The sequence below is a fragment of the Aspergillus melleus genome (assembly GCF_016097325.1).
Source record: "Aspergillus melleus strain CBS 546.65 chromosome Unknown contig4, whole genome shotgun sequence".
NCBI classification, from domain to species: domain Eukaryota; kingdom Fungi; phylum Ascomycota; class Eurotiomycetes; order Eurotiales; family Aspergillaceae; genus Aspergillus; species Aspergillus melleus.
This window is the reverse complement of record NW_025763373.1, coordinates 1,059,229-1,076,374: the sequence shown is the minus strand read 5'-3', so window position 1 is coordinate 1,076,374 and position 17,146 is coordinate 1,059,229. Positions and strand designations below refer to the sequence as shown.

Sequence of the window (17,146 nt, the reverse complement as noted above, 5' to 3'; positions counted from 1 at the left end):
CCAATGACATCAACCATTCCAATTGGTACAGTTAAGATGATATATCCGCTGGTTAGGTAATTCTGCCCAGTCAAGATGCTCGAACTTGTGTCAGTGACAGGAGGTTGAAGACTGGGAACACTCTGAGTGGGCGATATAATCCACTTGACGTCAGATTGCCACGCATGGTTGGCGCCCAAAGATACAAGAACCGCGCAGAGAGAGGCATCCAAAACCAGGACAATGACATAAGGAGCCCCAAGAGTATATAATAATCATTGCAACAGGGCGTTATCCCTCGCTCCTAGAACTGGTGCAGAACAATTCATAGTTCACCGTCACCGCCCATCGGCTTGTCTAAGATCGTACGACCCCTCTGTCCGCGAAACACGTGACACCGCGTGGGCCCCCCCCCTTCAAAGCCGCCACGTCATACCTGCGAATGATTTCCCCATTCCAGAAAGCTGCAGGGAACAAAAAAAATAAGAAAGGAGGGAAATTGGAGAAAATCCGAAACTGCGCAGGCATATTTCATCTCCATCCAACTCATCTGGATGATCGTCTCTTCACCGCATCTGTTCTGTGATCGGTCTTCACTCTAAACGAGTTCATCTTAGAATCTCTTGTTTTAATTCATCTCTCGTCATGTCCGACTCGACCCTCTACCTCTACACCTCCCTTACTGCGGGGTCATCCCACATCGTCACCGCCACTGCACGATTGGAGACCATCCTGAAGGCCAACAAGCTCCCGTTTCGCGCAATTGACGTCGCCACCGACGATGCAGCTCGTAAGCTCTGGGGTCGTCGCTCCAAGGGCAAGAAATTGCCGGGTTTGGTGAAATTCGGCACCGTGGTCGGCGTATGTCTTCTTCCCCCCTTTCTCCATCGTGGCAGGGGATAGTTACCGGCGCAGGGGTTATCTCAACCACGCGCTATATTCTGTCCCCCTCCCCCTTGATTCCTGTTTCACGTAGCTTGTTGGGGTGTCCGCTAATAGCGCATTGTTCTGTAGGATCTAGAGGAAATCGAAGAATGGAACGAGTACGGTGAGCTGAGGATGCAGGTGAACAGCGTCGAAGACTTCGACAGTATGCCTGCCACCAGCTACCCAGCTCCCACCGACACGCCCTCCGCCACATCCACCCCCACCCCCGATTCGGCCGCTCCGAAGCAGAGCACGATCAAGATCCAGAACCCTCCTGCTAAGGAAGCGCAGAAGGATGACTCCATCACTGTTGCATTGCGCCAGGCCAGCGAGGAGGCGGCTTCCAAGGCCAAGGAGAACAGCGCGAAGCCCGAGAAGGCTCCCGCAGCCACGGGAGAACCCAGCCCGCAGCCGCCTGCCCCTGCCCCTGCCGCCGCCGCCAGCACAGACAAGAAAGAAGATGGCGGAGACTCAGTACGTCGGAAATCATTGGTTCCTGAAGATGCGGAAAACCTGAAGCGTCCGCCTCTCATCATACCAGAGGTTGCTGCGGTCTCGTCTGCCAACATTCATGCTGATAACGCCCAAGCTCTAGGGTTGGTGGAACACCACCGTGGCTCCATAATTTCGGCCACGTCCCCCGAAGAGCAGGAAAAGGTCAAGCAGGACTTGCGCAAGTCCATCTCTGGCGGTCGTCAAGAGATTCTTGATGCCCTGAAGAAGGAGAAGGCGGAGCAGGGTGCTGCTCAGGATGAACCTATCGAGGAGGAGCCCGCAATCGAAGATGGACCCGACGTCAAGGATACGGAAGCCAAGAAACAAGAATCAACTTAATCAGGATGATTTTGACAATCATTACCACCAACTCCAGGCAGCCGCTAGCGGTGGGAATTAATCCGGGTTGTCTGTGTTGCATAACCCTGGTCAGCTGTGCTGTCGGGATGACGAACACGACATGACATCACACTTGTTTCATTTGGCTTTTCCTTTGTTTGTAAAGATACCAGTTGAGTGTTCTTTAGTACCTAATTCGAGGAACTTTGCGGGTTCGCATGTATTTATTTAGGTGTTTCTGTTAATTTATTTATATTGTAGCTTTTTTGCTGGGGATCTATGAGCAGTAAACTCGTCAACCGTAACCGCATTAAATTACTAACGTAGTCTTTCCGTCTCTTTTTCTTTTGGCCATCACATGCTCCAATGATTTGAGGTAGAGAAAAGAAAATGGGACATTATAATAAAGTAAATCGCAAAAGAACCGAATCATATGAAGGTATATATCCCCTTTTGCTCACAGCTTTTCCTCCTTCCGACGGCTGTCGACGGCCTCGCGGAGTTTCGCGATGACGTCGGCAGGATCCTGGGCACCAAAAACAGCCGAACCAGCGACGATAACGTTGGCACCGGCATCCGCAGCCTGGTCCACGGTGCCGATTCCCAGGCCTCCGTCGACCTCGATGTTCAGGTTGGGGTAGCGCTCGCGCAAGGCCTGGACCTTGGGCAGTTCGGAGGCCATGAACTTCTGGCCACCAAAGCCAGGGTATACCGTCATGACAAGGACCATCTATTAAAAGAACAAAAGAGTCAGGTCAGGTCACAGACATGGGAAAATCCCGGCGGTGATGGCACTTACATCCGGACGCTCCTTCTCATCCTTGGCTTCTAGGATATCCCACAGCACATCCACCGGCGTGTCGGGCTTGATGGCAATACCAGCTTGCATACCCTCGTCGTGAATGTAGCGGATCAGTTCCTTGGGGCTCGTTTGGCGGGTGGTGGTCGAATCGGCGGGCGAGGTGGCGGCCACGGACGAGACGGCCGCTTCGTAGTGAAAGCAGTAGAGATCGCAGCCGGCGTCCTTGAAGTCCTTGACCCATTTATGCGGCTATATATCATGATGAAATGGTTAGCGACGATGTTCCCTATTGACCCGAACGGAATGCGCGGATGCTTATGTCGCGAGGAACCACGCGGCGACTCGCGGATCGTATGGAACGGGGCGTCTCACCTCCATGATCATCATGTGGCAGTCGAAAGTACCCTTTCCATTCGGTTCCGTAGGGCGGGCGACATGAGAGCGAATCTTGGTGACGACGGGAGCTCCGAAGGTGATGTTGGGAACGAAGTGGCCGTCCATGATGTCAACATGGAGCCAATCGGACCCTTGCTCGATTTTCGTCGAGCATTCGCTGCCCAGAGTCGCGAAGTCCGCGCTGAGAATAGAAGGAGCTATAATGGCAGGAGGAGACATGGCAAAGGGTCGAGTCGGACGATTGTATAGAATGAAGTGAGGTTCTGTACACTGTACGGATGTTGCAACGGCCGGAAGTGGATGAAGTGGGGGGAAGGGAGCGGAAGAGAAGACAGGAGCAGCGATGACGACTTATGTACCAATGACTCAGAAAAGGGAAATGTGTGAACAACAAAGGAGGATGGAGACCAGAGTGGAACGCAATACAGCGTACTCCATCCAAGGGCAAATTTAAGCGGCCATTGATATCACCGCCAGTCGCCGGTCGACGTCAGTCCGGATCGCCAGAATAGGAAAGCTTGCATAGACGATAAGGGCTAGGGCCAAGACCTTCACGTGGGTCAAGCCGTGCTGAGTACAGTAGTAGGTGCCTGAATCTGCTCTCCGGTCGGGTCGAGGCCTCAAGCTAGTCCCTTGTCGGCCGGGTCACGGGAATCGGATTCCTCCCGCCTCTTCAGTCGGATTGGTGTTTGTCCTTGAGGACTTGGACTCGCGGCGCTCTCAGGCTCTCAGCACCGCAGAACAATGCCAATTCATCCGCTCAATTTCCGATGTGCTGGTCGGCTGACCATGTCGCCCGTCTGTTGGGCGGCATTACGCTCGGAATGCCCTTTTTCGTCTTTCCTGACGCTGCCGACAGGTCAACTAAGTCAATCCATGAGATAATGTGGCAAGAATTGGGGAAGCAATCTATCCCTCTTTGATTTGCCCTTGCTCATTGTCCTCACCGACGGAATGCGACAACGGCATTCACCTCAGGTCTTTTTCTAGGCGCAGAGCGTTGTTGAGGGGAACTCAGGGTGTGCTTGACCATCGCACCGATCGTCGACACCCCCCGGAACTTCCTTTCTAAAGATAGCCCGCCCGGCGCTTCCAGTCTACCAATCACGGATCGCTTGTCATCCCTCGACACCACTCTCGTTCGTGGACGGCGGTTCTTTGCAGGTGCAAAGGTCCTCCTCCACGCTGATTGGCATCATCTCCATGCAACCTGTGCCTGTTGTCACTCCGAATGAACCTGTTAGAGTGGTTGGGGCCTCGCGGGCGACGCGCCGACAAGTTCACATCCAATGACACTGTGTGCACTGGCTCCATTTCCAAGGTTCCTACCTCATGTTGCAGTAGTTTCTGCACGGATCATGGCTGGTGTGGTAGGCGCTTCCTCCGGATCAACCCCTCCCCTCTTTTCGCTCTGGGGGATATATACCAGAGCCGGGCGCTACTCGAGAGATCTTGTTCTTCACCTACTCCATTTGTGCGCGCGATCTTTGTGTTGTCCTCGTTTTTGTTCGAGTATTTGTGCTTCAAGCTCTGGTAGCTTGGCCGTCTTCTGTCGTTTTAGTTATACATACCTAGACCCCGTTGACCGGCGTCTAATGCGATCGAGATACCCCTAGAAGCTTTGTTTAGTTCCGCGATACTCGGTGATTGTTCGTCTTGCAGTCGCAGTCAAGGAAGAGGTGATTCCTTAATTGGCAATAATCAAGTCAACATGACATCGGAGTCTGTTCGTTTGGCTAGATGTCCGCCTCCTCGGCAGGGCCGAGGGACGAGACTAAATACCATCATTGAAGACTCGCGCGAGGCTCAGTTCTCAGAGAAGGCCGAACCCAGTCCTCCGCCTTCCCGCACGACCAGTCGAGCGCCACCATTGAAACTAAGAACCACTGGTCTTCAACCGCCTTCAAGGCTGAATCGTGTTTGGTCGCCTTTGTCCACGGGTTCTTTATCGTCTTGTTCGGATACGGAATGGCAACATCAGATGCGGAATTTCGATGATTTGTACGATGCCACTGATGACGATTCAGACATGAGTGACGACTGTACATCATTTGCAAGTTCCAGACCGACAAGTCTCACGACCCCTACGACCAGGAATTCAATAGTATCCCCAGTTAGTCGCAAGCGGTATCCAAGTCTCACCATTCCGTCGCCAACCTTCTCGTCACTGAACGGTGCTCCTAAAAGCTCGCCGGTTCCGCCCACTCCGCCACCGAAGATACCGGTCTCACCAGCGGCCTTGTCAATGCTAGGTCACTCGGTACCCGCCGTGCATGCTCCACCATCCCTAGATGGCAGTATCTCCTCGGATCAGATCTCGAACATCAGCGCTCCAGCGACTCCAGACCTGCAGTCCCTTCCCGACAGTGAATGGAACGCTCGGGAGATCCATGTCCAGCCGGATCTCGAGGAGACAGAGAATGTGGACATGCAAAATCCCGAGTCCGACTCTGATATCCAGAACATCGAAATTGCAATCGAAAATGCCGAAGAGGATTGGCAGCAAGTTTTGGGAAGATTTCCTCAAATTCCCGGTCAAGATACGCCAACCTCACGCCATTTCCCGTTCGAACCTGCGCGGGAGGACACGCCATCAGACGGAGGACTGTTCCTCCCTGAAGATGCTCTGGCAACATTGAGACACATTACACTTGACGGGACACCAGATCCTTGGTCAGAGACTTCCGAGGGCAATCAAGAGATGTGGCAGGTCGAGACCCCCGAGCGACCTCGCAGCGCTGATGACGCTACTCCGGCTTCGGATATATCTGGATACAGCTTCAGTAGGCTCAGCATACCCTCGCCCGGTGGTTTCTTCTCCTCTCTCGGACCCCGAGCACGTCACACTTGGTCGATTCCAAAGGGGTATAGACCTCCCACGTCGGCCACTGCCGAAAACTTTTACAACCTACCTTTCGGCCGGACCGAAGGGGAAGTTGTTGAACAAGTCGTTGAGTGCAACCGACGTTTGACCGAAGAGCAACTGACAGCTGTATACGACCCACCGACTGCCATCCGGATCCCTTCTGAGAATGCCGGCGAGCCGCTGGAACATCCGGAGAGTCCAGTCAGTGATGGCGTGGATGGAGTGCATGAGATTGTGAGGCCAGAGACCTTTTGCGAAGACGACGAACAAGACGAGAACTACGAAAACGAACTAAAAAAGAAGTCAATGGCTAGCCTAGACAGAACTAGTGTCTGGCTAGCCGCGCAGGCTTCCTATCTTGCTGCTCTTCGTGAAACCAATCCCGTCAACGCCCTAGATATCGAAGTCAATGCTCGGCCTGATGACCATGAGATTGACAAAGATACTGCTGCTGCCGCTGCCGCCGAGGAAGCTCAACAAATCGGCCGAAAAAGATCCGTCAGGTTTGCCGAGGATGTTCCCGAGGCACCCAGCTCTGGGCCATCGGCCATGGCAAGCAAGGACTCGATCTATTGGCGAGGCTTCCAGTTCGTTCGCCAGCAGTCGAACAATCGGGATACTTTTGTGCATCGCAACACACGTTTTGACGCTGTCCAATCTATTCGACTTGGTTTGACAAATGTCCACACCAGATCTTTGCTGGGTAATTACGAGCTCGTCCGCCCCGAACGTCCAGCTTACAAAGGGCCATTTTCACAAGCTCCCCGCAACTCGGTGATCGCATCGGTTCTGTCGGAAAAGGCACAGTTTTCTATGCTGGAGAAAGAGCAAATGGTCCTCTCCCAAATTAGTCAATCTATGTGGGCCATGGACGCTCTGAGATACCTCAATGGTGGTAGCTTAATTCCTAGTCCCGCCGCAAAGCGCCTTTCACGACCCTCCACGTCCACAAAGACTCCGCAAGGCTCTGGTACCCGTCGCCTTAGGGTTTTGGATCTGGGAGGACATGCTTCCTGCGAGTGGGCATGGCAGTTCGCTCATGACTATCCCAATGTCAAGGTCTACACCGCGTTCACCGAACACCAGGCAGTCAATCAAGGCATCAAAGGCCCCTCGAATCACCAACCGCTGTCGGTCTCATGCCTTTGGAAACTGCCTTTCCCCGACAACAAGTTTGACGTGATTTCCGCTCGCTCTCTCCCTGCCCTTCTGAAGACAGAGCATCCGCCAGGTGAAAATCAGGACGAGTATGACCTTTGTCTCAAGGAATGCTATCGTTGCCTCAAGCCTGGCGGTGTATTGGAATTCTTTGTCATGGATGCAGAAATTTCGCGGGCAGGTCCATCCGCTTCGGCTACCTCAGTCGAATTCGCATTCAACCTGAAGAATAGAGGCTACGATCCAACGCCTACGAAGAAATTTCTCGGCCGCCTGCGAAACGGAAGGTTTGTCGGCACCAAGCGTGCCTGGATGTTCCTGCCCATGGGTACTGAGCCGACCAAACCCCAAGTGCCTAGAGAGACCCCTGAACCTCGCGTGAAGAGTCAAATCGATGAGTACGAGGCGGTCCACGGTCCAATCGGTAGTACAACCGATGTCGCCAGTGTCACTGGGTTGTTTGGTGGTTGGATATGGGAACAGTGGCTTCTGAAACTTCAGATCGAAATGGGTCGCGAACAGCATAAGCTACTGGAAGGCATTGGAAGTGTGTTTGATGAGGGCCGCAAGAACGGTGCCGGCTGGTCTTGCTTGTCGGGTTGGGCCATGAAGCCAAAACCGAAGCGGAGGACTCAACAGCACTGCTAGGAAAAACAACGGTGTCCGAGTGCCCAGGCTCGTTGGTCTGGCTTGCACCTTGTCTTTCTCTCTCCCATCCTATCTCTGTCTCTCTTTTTCCTTTTTGTCTTTTTGCATTGCATTTCCAAATACCTGGAGTATTTGGAACCACATACTCATTTGATACCCCCATGTACCGCCCTGGTGGCGAGATTTAATGTAATTGTCGGACAATCGCCGAGATACTTTGTTTATTTGTTATGGATATGTGACGAGCATATGAATAGCAAGTGAAATGAATGGAGTGAGGTCAATAATTCTTTCTTTATATGTAAAGCTGTATATTAAATAGAAGATGTAAATCATCAATTATAAGCATCAGTAGCGCTTGTTCTGTGTTTCGGCCAGGTCGTTCTTCGGGAATGTACAGAGCCGCTCGGAACTGGATTCCGTATATTATATACCACGAGTTGTATCCAAGCCCTAAATGCCGCAGACCAGGCTCTCTTGACGAAACGACTCGGTACTTAAGTCAGCTGTACGGCCCCCTGTATTATTACAGCGAAAAAAATAGACTTAAACTACCCATGACGTCGCCCGTTTTGTTGAGATTAAAGAGCCATCACATCAACATTCGAACTGCCTCAGGTAACTAAGTCTTGGTACCTGGTCACCTCTGCTCTCCGCGCCCGAGGCTGCCCACCCTCTCGCCCATCAGCTGCATTTTGTCGACCCTGCTGCTGCGCATAAGCCCACCACATCCGTGCCTCCCTGATCATCCAGATCCGCCTTCGACCGCGGTATGATATGTATATGTACATACGGCACACTTTGTCCCATCTTGACACCGTCCTGGTTGGCTGGGGAGATGGAGAAGGACACGGTGGGCTAATTTAAGTGTATCAGTGGTTGACTTCACTACTGAACGCATCGTGATTACATAGAGTAGATTATATCAAACTGGGACCAGGCTGGTCGCATTGAGACCAGGTATATAACGAGATAAGTAGCTTAGATACACGGTATTCAAACTGCCCGTGCATCCGGTAATCGCTTGTATCCACACAAATGTCGAGCTATGTTGATCTACCTGGGTGACCAGCGGTCGTCGACCATGGGTTATACAGTAGGCAACTCCGAGCCTATTCTGATTGACTGGCAGGTTACTCCATGTCTTCATTGAGTCTGTTTGTTTAGTATCGGTCAGCCTGTCTGTTCTATCTCGTTGTACACCTGTTCCAACAGCTATGGTCACTCACTGTTCCCCCTCCCGCACTACCTGTACCTAGTATACCGACACCAACGGGAATCTATTGATTGTATCTGTTAATTTCCTCTCCGTATGTAGTATGCTTTCGTATCAAGGGCTGGCACTTACACCCCCTTGGAGAAGGTTAGTGAGTGCTTGTATAGCTGAGGTCAAACCCAACAACTGCCGTTTGACAACTGTATCACTAGTCGAACATTGATTCAATATGCCACTGCTCTTGTGCTTATTCCTGGCCTCATCTGCCTTTTCGGCCATCAGCTCGATTAGCTGTGCCAATTCCGCAATATCTGCGGGCTGGCTGGACTTCTCGTCATCCGACGAGACTTGTTTAAGCTTAGTGATCTGGTTCTGCAATTGTTCCCTTTGATGGGTGACTTCCGAAACTACTGACTCGGACACACGCCCGTCAGCCAGTGCAAAGATATCGTCGAAGAGCACTTCGAAATGGCGATAACACCCGAGTGCGATGGCGGCTGCCTCGCCCACGGTAAGGGGGGCACTGCGTCGCTGCGTGTATGCCTCAATCAATCCGTGTGACTCGGCGACAAGTGCCTGCTGGTCATGTAGGTACTGGCAGGTGTTGTCCAGGTCGCCAGTAAGCTTGGTGAGGTCACTGCAGGTCTCGTCCTGTCTTATAGTTTTGGACAGGGCAGCGCCAGCGAAAAGAGAGATAGCGATCAAGTTAAGCTTCATTGTGGGATAGTGGTGGGATGGTGATCATCTTTTCAATATTGGTTGAGACTTGGAGGGGGTGTAACACCCAGGAAACCGTTTCCTTTTATGTTAAGCCAGGGAAAGCCAGATCCCATACTATTGCTTAGTCAAAGGAACCCAATTCCGTGTCCTTTATATTGCCTATCGAGGAATTGGAGACGTGATACTCCGAATAAGGCAACGAGGAATCTGAAATATTGCGGTTGATACTTGATCATGACCATCTTAGAGCAATGAGGCTGATAAAATGTGTATATGGTGCAGATCTAAAGTCTTCATGAGTAAATCTGTCAAACCTGTCCTAAAACCTGCCTGGATTATCCTAATAATATGATGGGCCGGTTGGTGGCGTTACAGAGTGCTATTAAAGAGCGATATCACATATCAGGTAATCATGCAACATATCATATGTGTATGCATATAATGCAGATCCAATGCCCCACAGGGTCAACCGTTGAGTATAGCTAATACCAGACTGGTATATACTTGATAAATAGATTGATAGACCGACTCATAATATTTAATAATACTGTCAACTATCGAATAATTATGCGTATGTGTACGACCGAAGTGACCGGGTGTGGGTAAACATTGGGAAGGGTCGTCCCATGAGTCGATCATCCATGTTTAATAAGGATCATTATGGCTGGGAGATCTGTTGGTCATTGACCATTGTTTGGTTTTGAGAGAAGTCTAAGCAATCACTTCCAGACTATTGATTACAGGCCCTTGTCTCCTAGATACCATTATTTTACCCCACAAGTTAGTGGTTATATTCCCCTTGAGTTTCACCACCAGGTGTATGTGCATAAATAAAAGATATGCACACCCAACAGACGCTCCCGAATTTATTTTGACAGTAGACCAGAAGAACAAAACAAAAATCCAAGCCCCGGTAAACCAAGCTATGACAGTTATGGAGTACTCCGCAGAGAAATGAGTGGTGCCCTCACGTGACAAGGAAGCTGCCCGCCTTTAATGCCGCTGGATGGGATGGAGTTACAACATCACAGTTCTTGGTCGCTCTACCTGGATATATTGTACCTTCTGTGAGTTCTCACTGCAGCTTTAGACGACTACTATCTTTTTTTCTGACAACTTTAGACCCAGTACTTCTCAGCCCATGCGATAGAATTTCCACAGAGACCTACAACCCCTCTACCGCGCGACCACCGCAACCATGCTCTTCTTCAGGTAAATCCGACCAATGCCTCCCAACTTGCATCGAGCGCAGCTGACCCATACCGCTACAGCTTCTTCAAGACCCTCACGAACCAGACTGTCATTATCGAGCTCAAAAACGATATTCGCATTCGGGGAACTCTGAAATCGGTCGATCAGTACCTCAACATCAAGCTGGACGATGTCGACGTCCTAGACCTGGACAAATATCCCCATCTTTCGTCGGTCAAGAACATGTTCATTCGAGGCAGTGTGGTGCGCTACGTGGTGCTTCCCCGGTCGGAGGTCGACGTTGGTCTTTTAGAGGATGCTACGAGGAGAGGTGAGTTTCGCTATGCTCGAGACACCGAGAGTCATCCGGTGCTCTCTCATTCCCTTTTTAGATGAATCGCGAGTGTCTTGCTAACATGCGCCTCGTCCTACAGAAGCTGCAAACCAGGCCGGAAAGGCTCGATGATTTTTCCACGATCGAAACCACCTAATTTTTTTTTTCTTTGTTCAATAACGATGCGATGTTGCGACTGCGTATGCGGAACGAACCGAATTTCTTGTCTTGTACTGATGATCCATCCGGAACCCAGCTTGGAGGAAAATCCAGGTCGTGGAGGAGAGAAATGGGCTGTTACAATTTGGGGTCAGGAATCGGAGGAGTCGGGCGCTGCGACCGGGAGGGTTTTCTCTGCCCCGGATTCACCATAAATGTGGGATAAATTCCCTCCGAATATGGCCATTCGATTTAGAGATGCGGTTATAAGCAGTACGCTTGATCTGAACGTGTCTTGATCCTCCATAGCAAAGACGAACGGATTGAATTCCTCGAATTTAGTATTTCCCTCTACAGTCATAAAGCTGCCGTAATTCCGTAACGGAGCACGTGATCTCGCGTTGCGAAAATGGCGACTCGCCGCGCCGCGCTTTTAGTCTTCTTTGCACCCCTCCTTCGCCTTCTTCAGTCGCGTCTATCGGAAAGAATTATATGACGAGAATATATTGAACCTACACATGATGAATGTTCCGGTATTATAGTTCATTATATTAGAATCTTCTCTCCGACCGATCATCTTCGCCACTCCGATAATCGCCGATCGCTACGCTCCGAACAAGACGAACGACTTCTGCAGTTACAACATGCCAGTCTCCAATGCCAGAAAGACCTCCACCCCATCAAAAGTCCCTTTTAGTTCCAAACCCAAGGGATCGGTCAAACGAAACAGCAGCCTGCTCAACTTCTTCCAGAAGACGGACGGTCCCCCGCAAGCTACATCGCGACAGTCTCGAATTACGCAGTTTGCCACGAAATCGGAACGCTCGCCGAGTAGCGGGAACAGCACGCCTGATCTTCGAAGACAGAGCAGCTCCAAATCGGTCGATACTGCCGGGGGGTTATTTCTGGAAGACAAAAATGGCGCGGGGTCTCTTTTCGGAGGTAGTGGGGCGAGCACAAGATCTGAACGAGCGAGGTCTCGAACGCCGGACGATATCTGGGGCGAAGACGCCGATGAGCAAGATGGGCCTGGTTATGAGAAATATAATGAGAATGGATCTGCAGTGAAGAAGCGGAAGGTGGATTCGCCTCTGGAAGATGGGCAAAAGAAGGCTTCGGAAGAGGTTGATCCAAGCCCTGCGCCGATACCCCCGAAGGCTCGCCAGATTAGCGGCCCGTTTATCGATGAATCCGATAGTGAGGATGATATTGGTCGATTTGGAGATCTCAATGAAGAATTATCGGAATCGAAAACAGACACAAAGACAAACGAAGAAAAGCCACGTCTCGATGACAACGATCACAATTCGATAGACAGTACACGACCGACCTCCGTCGTCCCACCATTGGTAAGAGAAGCCACGAGCCACGTCGCAGACGATGAATATACGAATTTTGACGATATAGAAGAAGACGAATTCATTGGGGAAGACGAAACCCTAAACCAGGAGAACGACTACGAAGATATGGATGATGATGGAGCAATCGATCTTGATGATTCGAACGACTCTACCGGTTTGGAAGAAGGCGACTTGAGTCCCTGCGGCGAAGTTCCCACATGTCCCATATGTCAGGCCCAGCTGCCAGGGTTAAGCGAAGCTGTAAGTTGTGGCTTTGAGTAATCTCATCAACACCTTATACTAATGGGCCTACAGGACATTTCGGTGCACGTGAACGACTGTCTTGATGGAAAGCAAAGCACCATTCCGGCAGTCTCAAAGCCTCTCAGTCCGCTGAAAGGCTCAAAGCCCGCCGATAAGGCGTCAATAGCCAGGCCCGCGCAAAGAGACCCTCACACAAAGAACAGTTCATCGAAAACGGGATCTGCTTTCTCAAAGCTCATGGCAGGTAACGCCGAAGACACGGCGTGGACAACAGCCGCAGCACGAGAGGTGGCTTCTCGGGGGAAACAAGCATATCAACGCACCTGTCCGTTCTACAAGATCATGCCGGGATTCTCCATCTGCGTGGATGCTTTCCGTTACGGAGCGGTTGAAGGCTGCAGTGCCTACTTCCTCACTCACTTTCACAGTGATCATTACATTGGTCTCACAGCGTCATGGCGCCACGGTCCCATTTATTGCAGCAAACCCACAGCCAACCTGGTTCGCCAACAACTCAAAGTCGATCCTAAATGGCTTGTAGGCCTGGAATTTGAGAAGAAATACGACGTTCCCGGGACCAATGGGGTGCAGGTGACCTTGATCGAAGCAAACCACTGCCCCGGAAGTGCACTATTTCTGTTCGAGCAAACCACGGAATCCGGGCCATCGATCAAATTCCAACGTGTCCTGCATTGCGGTGATTTCCGAGCATCTCCGGCCCATGTGCAGCATCCACTCCTCCGCCCGGAAGTTGTGGACTCTGCGACAGGCCGGAGTCGCCAGCAGCGGATTGACGCGTGCTATCTCGACACTACCTACCTCAGTCCCAAATATGCGTTTCCAAGTCAAGGGGATGTCATCAAAGCATGTGCTGAACTCTGCGCTGGCCTCGATCAAGGATCGGATGAGGAGTTTGGTCAGATGGTCCGACAATCCGGGTCGACAAATTCGGGGCAAGGGAGCATGATGAGCCGCTTTTTCTCCTCCGTTACGGGCTCTGGAAAGTCGCAGAAGCAGTCTTCCGGGCCAAGCGGTCGACTGTTGGTGGTGATCGGGACGTATAGTATTGGCAAGGAACGTATCTGTCTGGGGATCGCACGGGCCTTGAAAAGTAAGATCTACGCCACGGCGGCTAAACAGCGCGTGTGCAATTGCCTCGAGGATCCTGAGCTATCATCTCTCCTGACGGATGACCCGCACGAGGCTCAAGTGCACATGCAGACGCTTTTTGAAATCCGGGCCGAGACCCTAGCGGACTACCTGGATTCGATGAAACCGCATTTCACGCGCGTGGTAGGTTTTCGACCTACCGGATGGTCCTATCGGCCCCCGGCCGGACGGATGCTGGACAATCCGCCGGTGTCGACCGTGCTCCACTCGGCTCACTGGCAGACGCCGTTTACGGCTCAGGACTTGGTCCCCCAGCGCGGCAGTACGCGAGAGAGTGCCTGCTTTGGGGTGCCTTACAGCGAGCACAGCTCCTTCCGGGAGCTTACCATGTTCTGCTGCGCACTCCGGATCGGTCGGGTGATTCCCACGGTGAACGTGGGAAGTCGGAAAAGTCGGGATAACATGAAAGGATGGATTGAGCGGTGGGAGGCGGAAAAGAGGAAGAGCGGACTGTATGAGTGGCGATGCACATAGCAGGGGGTTGTTCGCATTTGTAAATATAGTGAGGCCTCACAAATTCCTCCTCCAGGTTAGTTTTGCCGTCCCGGCATGGTCAGCTTGTACATAAAGACCACTCATTTAAAGCGCACTCTGCTCTTTCCCCTAGGTAGTCTTCTTATAATATTTTCTGTTTTTGCCTCTGTATTACACTTTTTCCTACTTATGCATAGATGATCTCTTCCCAGCGACTTTCCTTCACACATCGCTCGAGATCCTTACATTCTCTGATACCCACCCCTTTCTCTGGGTTACCTACCTAACGAAGCTGGGCTGTGATTAACCAAGTGTCCACCTTTTGGGTGCGGCTCACCACCACTTCGCAGCTCATATTTGAAGTTCTCAGTCAGCAGCGTCTGAGCAATTAGAATAGTACACAGGATATTTGGCAGATAATGTGGAAGCCACCGGTCTTTCGTTTAATGCATCGCCCTGTCCGCACACGGCTAATTGCCCTTGTTCGATATTTCCCCATGGACATGGGGCGAACCTATCGCGCAAGAGCACATAGAAACGAATCAATAATGAAGAACATCAGTTTGTCTATTCATTACCCTGTAATGGTTTGTTCTTTCTGCACAGTAACTGATGAATAGCAGGCCTTGGCACACATGACCTGGAAGACTTATTTAGATATACCTCCGGCCGATGACTGATAAACGAGAAACACCAACTAGAACAGCGTTATGTAAAGTTCAACGTCGAAAGACTTTGTTCACGAACCGCTTCTCTCTTTGGTTCCGACACAAAATGCGTGCGCATTATCAAACTAGAGGGGAACTTCAACAAGGCTTTCCTCCTTACAATGAACGATTGTAATGAAGTTATAGCAAAAATCCCTTGTCCAAATGCTGGGATGCCGTTCCTGACAACGGCATCCGAAGTAGCGACGCTAAAATTTTGTATGTTCCCTTATGAGCTGAATTTATTCCGATATGCTTATGTGATTGTCTTCGTGCGGTCTCGTGTATCAGTTCAAGTCCCAGAAGTATATGCTTGGAGCTCAGACCCGGCAAACCCAGTGGGCGCCGAATATATTATCATGGAGAAGATAGATGGAGTCGCGCTCGCAGAACGATGGGAGGTAATGAGCACCTTGCAACGCTATAAAGTGATCGACAGAATTGTGGAAATGGAGAAAGAGCTTGAGAGTTTGAAGTTACCGGCATACGGAAGCCTCTTTCTGCGGGAATCTCTGCCACCTGGATATCATCATTACACCCTTCCATCCATTTTGGATCCCAACGGCATATACTGCATCGGCCCTTCGTGCAGTCGAGCTATACATCACACGATCACTTCTACTGATGCGTCCAAGTTTGATGCTGGGCCTTGTCAGTTTTGTGGGATTGCTTTACTCCATATTATTTTTGCTAACTTCGTTCAGGGACCTCGGTATTGGACTTTGCACTTTCTAAACCGCATAAAGAGCTAGCCTTAATTGCAAGCGATAGGGAGGAAGTGCAGCGCCATCTCAGTCGTTTTCATGATAGCCAGTCTGTCGACGAGTATTGTGACCTATTACAGAAAATGATACTAATCCTGTCTGTTCTTTCGTGCGACCCACGCGTATTAGAAGGGGCAGACTCAACCCTTTGGCACACAGACTTGCATCTTGAAAATATTTATGTTTTTTCGGATGATCCAACCATGGTTGAAAAGATGATAGATTGGCAGTCAGTCCAAGTCGTTTTTTTATTTATGCAGGTACAATTTCCTGGATTCCTTCGACCGCCCAAAGGCTACAATCCAGGAACAGAAATTCCCGCGTTACCTAAAAACTTTGAAAAGTTAAATCCTGATGAAAAGGAATTGACTATCAAGGAACAGGCATCAGCAGCCCAATCGAAGTACTATGAGATGTTCTGTCTTGCATATAACAAGTCTGTCTACAAGACAATAAAGCTAGATCGACGATTCTAAAAGCCTTTTATTTGTTGTCAGTTCCTCTCAAATGGCTCCCTGGTTCCATTACGAAATTCTCTGATACGGATCTTTAAGAACTGGAAACATTTGGGACTCCCAAACAGCTGTCCGTTTGGATTCACTAAAATGCATCTTCAAAGGCACAATGAACAAGTCCAACTTTACCAAGACAGCGTGTATTTATGGGACATTGTCAAGGCCCAGCTTTGTACGAATGACGACGGGTGGATTTCAATCGAGGAATGAGAATCAGCCAACAAGATGAACGAATATCTCTTTAACATGTATGCAAAGACTTTGAGCGAAGAGTTATCACCAGAAGCAGCATTAGAACGGTGGCCTTTCCCTCTCTCCTATAAATGACGTCATTTGATGCGTTGACATTTCATCCAAGCCCGGCTAGCTCAATCGGTAGAGCGTAAGACTTTTAATCTGAAGTGATTCACAACCTTGTGAAGTCGCACTCCATGGGTATCCAAAAGGCATTCCATGGTGGTAAGAAAAAGGACCCCATTCCATGACTGCGAGTGATCCTCGCGTTGGGCTTCTTTGTTTCTGGCCTCATCCACGAGGTACATGGTGTTTCTATTGACCTGTTGTAAGATAATAACCCTTTATGCTTGTTTTTACTATCCCCCATATCTCTCTCTACACACGATTTATGTTCGATAAGCCTGAGACGCCAAGGCTGCCCCAGGCATCGACTCCTCCCCGATGG

The 17,146-nt window shown here is 50.5% G+C and overlaps 6 protein-coding genes across 6 annotated transcripts; 4 read left to right on the top strand and 2 right to left on the bottom strand.

The window, feature by feature from the left end:
• The first annotated feature begins 230 nt into the window (after nucleotides 1-230).
• Nucleotides 231-2,017, top strand: LDX57_007330 (uncharacterized protein). The gene is made up of 2 exons (XM_046089046.1): nucleotides 231-840; nucleotides 994-2,017. Exons 1-2 carry the CDS (start codon nucleotides 625-627, stop codon nucleotides 1,738-1,740), a joined length of 963 nt encoding a protein of 320 aa, XP_045945016.1. The 5' UTR covers nucleotides 231-624; the 3' UTR covers nucleotides 1,741-2,017.
• Nucleotides 2,018-2,197: 180 nt separating this feature from the next.
• Nucleotides 2,198-3,157, bottom strand: RPE1 (ribulose-phosphate 3-epimerase RPE1; the record flags this gene model as incomplete). The annotated part of the gene is made up of 3 exons (XM_046089045.1): nucleotides 2,198-2,470; nucleotides 2,540-2,791; nucleotides 2,915-3,157. The coding sequence occupies 3 exons, from the start codon at nucleotides 3,155-3,157 to the stop codon at nucleotides 2,198-2,200; spliced, it is 768 nt and encodes a 255-aa protein (XP_045945015.1).
• A 1,230-nt stretch (nucleotides 3,158-4,387) lies between these two features.
• On the top strand, nucleotides 4,388-7,892 carry LDX57_007328 (uncharacterized protein). Its single transcript, XM_046089044.1, has one exon. It carries the CDS (start codon nucleotides 4,650-4,652, stop codon nucleotides 7,608-7,610), a length of 2,961 nt encoding a protein of 986 aa, XP_045945014.1. The 5' UTR covers nucleotides 4,388-4,649; the 3' UTR covers nucleotides 7,611-7,892.
• Nucleotides 7,893-8,940: 1,048 nt separating this feature from the next.
• Nucleotides 8,941-9,543, bottom strand: LDX57_007327 (uncharacterized protein; the record flags this gene model as incomplete). Its single annotated transcript, XM_046089043.1, has 1 exon — nucleotides 8,941-9,543. The coding sequence occupies one exon, from the start codon at nucleotides 9,541-9,543 to the stop codon at nucleotides 8,941-8,943; it is 603 nt and encodes a 200-aa protein (XP_045945013.1).
• A 1,016-nt stretch (nucleotides 9,544-10,559) lies between these two features.
• LSM2 (Sm-like protein LSM2) lies at nucleotides 10,560-11,585 on the top strand. Its single transcript, XM_046089042.1, has 4 exons — nucleotides 10,560-10,613; nucleotides 10,675-10,758; nucleotides 10,818-11,068; nucleotides 11,172-11,585. Exons 2-4 carry the CDS (start codon nucleotides 10,745-10,747, stop codon nucleotides 11,201-11,203), a joined length of 297 nt encoding a protein of 98 aa, XP_045945012.1. The 5' UTR covers nucleotides 10,560-10,613; nucleotides 10,675-10,744; the 3' UTR covers nucleotides 11,204-11,585.
• A 103-nt stretch (nucleotides 11,586-11,688) lies between these two features.
• On the top strand, nucleotides 11,689-15,255 carry pso2 (DNA cross-link repair protein PSO2). The gene is made up of 2 exons (XM_046089041.1): nucleotides 11,689-12,831; nucleotides 12,886-15,255. The coding sequence occupies exons 1-2, from the start codon at nucleotides 11,875-11,877 to the stop codon at nucleotides 14,476-14,478; spliced, it is 2,550 nt and encodes an 849-aa protein (XP_045945011.1). The 5' UTR covers nucleotides 11,689-11,874; the 3' UTR covers nucleotides 14,479-15,255.
• The last annotated feature ends 1,891 nt before the right edge of the window (nucleotides 15,256-17,146 follow it).

Bases quoted from the DNA above. Each gene is read 5' to 3' on its own strand.
- LSM2 (XM_046089042.1), top strand. The intron at 11,069-11,171 runs GTGAGTTTCGCT...CTCGTCCTACAG, and splicing joins AGAGGATGCTACGAGGAGAG to AAGCTGCAAACCAGGCCGGA.
- LDX57_007328 (XM_046089044.1), top strand. From the start codon at position 4,650: ATGACATCGGAGTCTGTTCGTTTGGCTAGATGTCCGCCTCCTCGGCAG.
- LDX57_007330 (XM_046089046.1), top strand. From the start codon at position 625: ATGTCCGACTCGACCCTCTACCTCTACACCTCCCTTACTGCGGGGTCA. The intron at 841-993 runs GTATGTCTTCTT...ATTGTTCTGTAG, and splicing joins AATTCGGCACCGTGGTCGGC to GATCTAGAGGAAATCGAAGA.
- pso2 (XM_046089041.1), top strand. From the start codon at position 11,875: ATGCCAGTCTCCAATGCCAGAAAGACCTCCACCCCATCAAAAGTCCCT. The intron at 12,832-12,885 runs GTAAGTTGTGGC...ATGGGCCTACAG, and splicing joins TGCCAGGGTTAAGCGAAGCT to GACATTTCGGTGCACGTGAA.